Below are 7,131 nucleotides of genomic sequence, written 5' to 3'. Positions count from 1 at the left end.
CGCCGTAGTCAGTGGGAAGAATGTCCCCTTACATTGGGGGGGCGGGGTCAGTGGGAAGAATGTCCCCTTACATTGGGGGTCAGTGGGAAGACTACTCCTTACATTGGTGGTCAGGAAACCCCCAGCAACCTCTGAAAGAACCCATAGGGTGCCACGGAGCCCTGGTTGAGAATGGCTGTTCTAGAGCGTGGAGCAGAACACACAATTAATCACAGATTCCCGACACTTACAGGGGGGGATATTGGGAGGCGTCTCGGACGGAATTCCAGGGCTCGATTGATTCCGGATTTGCAAATCTCAAAGAGCCAACTGGAGGCTTGGCGAAGGGGATCCCATAGAAAGCATCTGCAGTTTTCAGAGTTTCCTTAACTGACTCGGTGACCCCCCGGAGCTTCCCGTACTTCGTGTCCACCAAAGGCCTTTCGTCCGCGCCGCCTGAAACCAGGGAAAAACACGGAGAGATTACACACCGTCCATCCCGATGGCCATTTCCAGTCCTCCACCTAAAATATGACACAGGAGACTTTCACTGGGGAACTTCCTGCAATGTGTGCAGCTGACTGCAGGAGAATGTGCGTGGCCCCATTCAGGGGTCATTCTCTGCTGCCGTGAAGGGAGGTTGACATTGGAGTGGGGGCTTCATGCGAGGAGCCATGCAAATATCAAAATGTGTAATGGTTGGGCGTCAGTCTGGAGGAGAGAGTGTTCCAAGGCAGGCTGTGTTTGTATACAGACCACCCTGAGTAAGGTCCACATGTGATGCTGAACCTCCATGAGTGACAGTAGGGATGGATGACCTTCAGGTTTAGGTCAACCATGAGTTCAACCCAATCCCAGCTTGATCCCAGTTCAGTGACCAGTTTTGCCGCCTGCCCAAACCTCCAACTGCTGCACCCGGAGGTCATTCACGTAGGGGTGGGGTCAGTACGGCCATTAAGTGACAACTTCCTGCTGGCTTGTTTCACATTGTGACATCATTGATGAAATATAGTCATGAATATATATGGTCAATGACATCACCCAGGTGTCCCACCGTTGTATTGACATTCCAGCAGCGTCAGAGCACTGTCATTTGTAAAGGGGAATAGTGGCGGGAGAGGATCGTTATGGCGCGAGTCATCGCTGCTTCACTCATCATAATGAATGCTTTTATTTCTGAGGGATTTTCTCCAATAAGAGACATTTTACATGCGCTATGTTTTTATTTACCATTTAAATTTTTTGTGAATGTACTACGCACTCTGTACTCATTCACACAGGGGGAGGGCCAGGTAGCTAGGGGTTCCGTTACTCTAAAGGGGGCTTCCAGATTCCAATAAGACCCACCAACTGACCCGCACACCCACCGGGCCAGGGATATGGGGAGGAGGCCCTTGTCCACATCAACATTGGGACAAAGTGTCATTCCAACCTGGGAGGGGGGTTTGATTGTTGCTTTGCAGCCCCCCTGCCAAGCTACCCTCCCGATATTGAGGTCATGTGGCCTGGTATGGTTCAGCAGGGGGTTACCCTTTGTTGGCCAGCCAGGTTGCATGCTTGGATAACATAGTAAAATAGTAGGTGAGGTTGAATAAAGACAAACAGTGGCAGAACTATCGCCATAGCGACCCAGGCGTCCACTATGGGGGCACGGGGGGGCCCGGCCAGGATTAGGAAGAAAGGGGTACCCCTGATGCCGTGCGGGCCGCTATGGCATCTCAGACTGCTGGCTGTCACTGGCGGCTGTGAGGAGGAATGCGCGGCTGTCTCTGTGCAACGGCGCGTTCCTGCCCACAGTCGCTGCTGAGTCTGTGAGAGCCAGCAGCTTGCGGTGGAGGAGGCCGGGACCCGGCGCCGGCAGCAAAGGAGGAGGTGGGGCCCAGTGGCCATGGAGGAGGAGGAAGAGGCCAGGCCCGGCGACTGTGGAGGAGTCGGGACCCTCCAGCGACCGATGAGGATGCGGGGTCCGCCAGTGGAGAAGGCCGACAGCGGATCGGGTCCGATAGGTAAGAGGTGTGAAACAGTTTGAACCAGCCCACCTGAGACCCTGCAGGCCCACCTGAGAGAGTCTGTGGTGGGCTCTACAGGGTCACAATCTCAGGTGGGCTCTGCAAGGTGCATAAATAGAAATCACAGGGCCCCTTACAAAATTTTGCTATGGGGCCCTGTGATTTCTAGTTACGCCCTGAAAACAAATGTCCACCCGGTTCAACGTGCGTCTGTTTATATATGGCTCGATAAGAGAAGGATTTTGGAGGGACACGCCATGCCTCCTCCCCCCCCCTCCCCCCTCAAAATTCATACTACCCTGTTTCCTCAAAAATAAGACCTACCCCGAAAGTAAGACCTAGCACTATTTTTCAAGGTTCCTGTAATATAAGACCTACCCCGAAAATAAGACCTAGACCTTTATGCAAGCATGCAGCGTGGCTGCCCAGGGCAGACCTCCACAAGAGAACCCGCAGAGTGTTCCTGGGGCACCTGTACAAAATTATTATTCCCTGCAAAGCTGAAAACACTGAAAGTACTTGTCTTTGTAATCATGTGGTGTTTGTAGATGAACCGAGCTGCTCGGAATCAGTTCTGGATCCGGATCACAAGTTTCTGGGGCGGCTGTGTTGGTGGAGTTGAAGCCCCACCAACCCCAATATTCATTGCATGAAGCACAGCGGGCATTGTAACAAGATTCGGAAACTTCTAAACATTTCTGAAAACAAGAACAAAGGAACCCCCAAAATGATTCTAGATATCCAGATCTCACCTGTCCTGAGAAGGGCCAATGAGGACAAGCAGAGGAGACCCCAGACCTTCATCTTCTCGGAGGAATTCTCTTCAGGTTGTCCCGGGTCAGTCAGCTCTTCTGTTATTTAATGTGAGATTAGGGTATTATTAGATATATCGCAGCGTCGCTATTGGCTCCAGGGCAGGCCAGACACACCCCCTGATCAAATACAACCTGACCAACCCAACAGATCAATGGAGAACAAGAGCAGAAAAAGAACTGAAGTCTAAAGTTTGCAGTGACAACCGATAAGCTTTTCCTGGTCTGCAGGGCGGTTATTAACCCCTTGAGTCCCGGGACTTTCCTCGCTATATCCTCCCGAGTTCCAGAGCGTTTCTTTTTTGTTTCCAAAATGTCTTGTTTGTCCACAGTATACCTTTTAGCGTATGTTTGTAGTCTACCCTCACTTTTCTGGTGGGACCGATAGGGCTTTAATTGCAGATTTGTATTCATATATTTTAATTTTCTAGAGGTTTTTTTGGCAGAAATAGTGAAAAATTACAATAATGTATTTCCTGTACTTACTCCAGATGCAATATGTACATATTTGTGTTTTTACACCCTTTGTGTAACACTTTTTTCATGGGGGGGGTTTGAGGCCCCGTGCAGACCTACGCGATCCGGGTGTCACGCAGTCCTGCACAATGCAGGCAGCGATTGCTGCGCGGCCCCATTGATTTCAATGGGGTGACGTCCGCACTGCAATCGCAGAAAAATGGTACTTTTTTTTTTTCTGAGATACATGACGCGCGGCTGTTTCATGTTCGGAACCCGCGTGATCCGCCCGGGGCGACTGGGGTGCCATTAGAAAATGATGGCACCTACAGCATGATCAGTGCACACCTAGGCAACTCCTGACCGCGCGGCAATCCGCACGGAATCGCGCACGATCACCGTGCGGTGAGGGGTCGCCTAGGTGTGCACCGGCCCTAAATCTGGTCGCTGGAGACCTGGTCCAGACCCTTCCATAAGCGAGCAAAACATGACTGCAGCAGTGATCGATTATTTCAGGGAGAGGATGGACAGGGCTGCAACTTCTCCGCCTGAGCCTCCATATGAAGTGTGTGGGCTCCAAGCTGACCCCCTCGCTGGAACCTCCAGAGCCGCTGTCCCCAGTGCCTTTCAAAATGGCACCTGGGGCTCAAATGGTTTAATAACCATCCATGGAAAAAAATATGAGCCACCATCTGCGACAAAGATCCCGGCCAATAGGAAAGAGCCTTCCCAGGTGATAGCCCACCTTATAATTACTGCAGAATCTGTTCTTCATCCCCAGTCCACGCTTCTGGAGAGGATGAGAGACCAGACCAGTGACCTCGCTTCACGCAGTGGTGCGTTTATTGGTGGAGTACACAGGCTATGTGCAGTGCTCAAGTGAAGTCTATAATGCAAAAAACAAAATCCTCGCCGTGTCCCGGCTCTGACTACACCTTGGATAGTCCTGACATCAATCTGCACAAACCTATTGGTTGTCAGGCCTCAGAGAACCACAATAACCAACCGTTTGCTCCAGCAGACTGTCTGCTCCCCAGGCTCCAGAGCACTGTGTTTGCCTCACCTGCACCAAATTGCCATTGAGGCAAGGTGTAAAACATGGGGGCTGACTAGAGGTTCCGGAAGGTGTAAGAGAGGAATCCGGGCGACACATAAACCCCGGACAGGACCTCTCCTGGCTCTCTACAAGACCCCCTGCTACACTCCATACAAACTGCCACCCCAATCTTTCCCTGGAATGCTGCAGCTGGTGAATTTAGGGCTGAGGAAACCTGCGTTCAGGAAATCTGGTGGCTTATCGCTGACCTCTGCTTCCTCAAATGCTAGTTCCCTGGCTGTCATGTTCATCCTCTGGTTCTCTTTAAAGCACCGATGAACTTTTGGAGTAAATCAGCTATCAACAATTCACGTGGAATGTGCTATTGGCCGCATTGGGAGATCAGCGATGTCATTGGTCGCCATATCTGAAATGTTCCCATCGATCACAGACAATGAATGTTCATTGAAGTCTCCATTAGGATATTAAAGGACAAGAAGTCAAGTGACAGAGCGGAGAGGAGGAAGTAATCGATACCTGAAATATGAACTTTAAGTTTTTATTTTGTATCCACTGTAAGCAAAATCTCCATATTTTATGACATGAAAGATGACTTTCCCTCAAGCAGAAAGTGACGGATCCGCACCGAAGGTAAGTGAAGAAAAAAAAAAAAAAGCATAGCGCAAACATCGGGGCATTTTGACAAGTACAAGTACTTGTCAAAATGCCCTGTTTTTTCCGCCCTCACCCTGCAGCGCCCTCAGGCGGCCTCCTGACTTGCCTTGCAGTAGCGCCGGGCCTGAGGAGTGATCATCGGCAGACGTCACAAATATCCGACTGCAAAAGTAACATTATCAAACCGCAAAGCTCATCTTCCATTTGGAGCTTCGCCCCCCGCAGTACTTCTTCTCTGCCACAAGATGTCCTCCGTCTTCCAGGTTGAATGACAATCAGCATCACTCAGCCCAGAAGATGTACTGCGGGTCAGTGACGTAACCAGAGTTGCGGGCGCCCGGGGCAGAACAAAATTTTGTGCACCCCCCACAACCATTATATCACCACCTCATCCATACTGCTGTCCCTTTGGTTCGAAGGATAATTTAATACAATACATTCAATACATTATACAGCAATGCAGAATGGCTCCAGCTATAGAGGACTACAAATCCCAGCTATGCACTATACAGCAATGTAGAATGGCTCCAGCTATAGAGGACTACAACTCCCAGCAATACATTATACAGCAATGCAGAATAATACCGCCAGCTATAGAGGACTACAAATCCCAGCTATACACTATACAGCAATGTAGAATGGCAACTGGCTATAGAGGACACCAAGTGATCAGGGCTGGCTGGATCAGGCAGACGTGGCCCTCTAATCAGGCATGTTTGAGGGCCGCCCGCTGGGGCCTCCTGAGGCCCCCCTTGCAGCTTGATTAGAGAGCCGCATCTGATGCAGGTGGACTGGCCAGGACCAGCGGTGACGGGCCCCCCTGACGGCCGCGGTCGAATGGTCAGTACGCCCCTGCGGCCCCCCTCGCTACGCCACTGCTGTGGATGCAAGACCTCAGAGACCTGTCCTGTGTGGGAGCATCTCCATGGAGCCCCTCATAATGAGCACAGCAGGTGTACAGACCCGGGAACTCAGCACAGGGATGGTGGGAGCCCCTCATAATGGGCACAGCAGGTGTACAGACCCGGGAACTCAGCACAGGGATAATGGGCACAGAGTGCCGGCCTGTCATCACGATTCTCTTTAATACATTTTAGTTTTTAAGTCATTGACTCAGACCCAGAATTAAGAGCCTAAGTTCAGGCTTCACTGGCTACATGCTTGTTCCGTGTCAGGAAGCAACGAAGCCAGAGGCAGAGAACAGATGGCGCCCATTATATTTCTTGATTGAAAAGCTGGGGATCAGCAGGGGCCCCCTGACCTCCGTACGCCCCTCTGTAGTAGGGTTCCGGATGGGTGGCAGGGTCAGCTCCCTCATGTGCCTCCAGCGCTCCAGGAAGGTTTCCGGCCACCTCCGCTTCTTATTGTAGAAGATTAGAACTTTCATCATCTCAGGATCCTCCCGGCATCTGCAACCAGAGCAGAGACTGTGATCAGCGGAGGACGGACGGTGTGGGCGGAGTTATCATGAATATTATATAAACCGGCAGAGATGTATCTGTTCTGGATGAGATTGATGGCTTTCTGTCCCTTCAGTTTAGTCTTTCACTAAATACTTTACAGAATGGAAAGTTGTTCGGACAATGAAGCTGTATTGCAGGTTGTTAGTGTAACCTATTTCAGGCACCGGGGAACAACCAGTGATATTAAAGAGCCGACACATTTCGGGGTTCACACACTCCCGCTTCATCAGTGGTGTGACTGTGGCAATGCCAGAGAAGTTTCATCGTGGACGTCCTGCTGATATATCTCATGCGAGATCTATAAATATTTCCGGCATTGCTGAAGTCACATTACACTGAAGCCCTGTTGAAGGCAGGGGGGGTTGAAACCCCGAAACGCGTTGGCTCTTTCAATGACTGATCGTTCAATAAAATATCCTTTTGAATAAACCTAACCCTAACCCTAGTCCCAAGCCCGTGTTCTAACCCTAAGTTTAACCTTAACCCCCGGTCATAGCCCTATCTTTAACACTTCATCTAACCATAAACCTAGCCCTAACTCTAGTCCCAAGCCTTGTTCTAACCCTAAGTTTAACCTAAACCCTAGTCATAAAACTCTCTCTAACTCTAGGATTCATTCTAACCCTTGGTTTAACCCTAACCCTATCCATAGCCCTAATACATCCCTAGCCATAACTCTTGTCCTGATTCTACCACCCCCC

At 50.4% G+C, this 7,131-nt stretch overlaps 1 protein-coding gene across 1 annotated transcript in view; it reads right to left on the bottom strand.

Moving 5' to 3' along the window:
• Positions 1 to 4,597, bottom strand: part of LOC108792172 (fatty acyl-CoA hydrolase precursor, medium chain-like) — an 18,819-nt gene extending 14,222 nt beyond the window's left edge. The window contains exons 1-3 of the mRNA XM_018562881.1: positions 4,528 to 4,597; positions 2,741 to 2,839; positions 231 to 435 (exon numbers count right to left, since the gene is read on the bottom strand). Of these exons, the coding sequence (XP_018418383.1) occupies positions 231 to 435; positions 2,741 to 2,839; positions 4,528 to 4,597 (374 nt within the window). The remainder of the gene's footprint in view (positions 1 to 230; positions 436 to 2,740; positions 2,840 to 4,527) is intronic.
• Positions 4,598 to 7,131: the final 2,534 nt, after the last annotated feature.

The sequence above is a fragment of the Nanorana parkeri genome, unplaced genomic scaffold (assembly GCF_000935625.1).
Source record: "Nanorana parkeri isolate BGI_ZX_2015 unplaced genomic scaffold, ASM93562v1 scaffold609, whole genome shotgun sequence".
Classification (NCBI taxonomy): domain Eukaryota; kingdom Metazoa; phylum Chordata; class Amphibia; order Anura; family Dicroglossidae; genus Nanorana; species Nanorana parkeri.
Note: the sequence above shows the minus strand (reverse complement) of the source record. Positions and strands in the feature narration are given on the sequence as shown.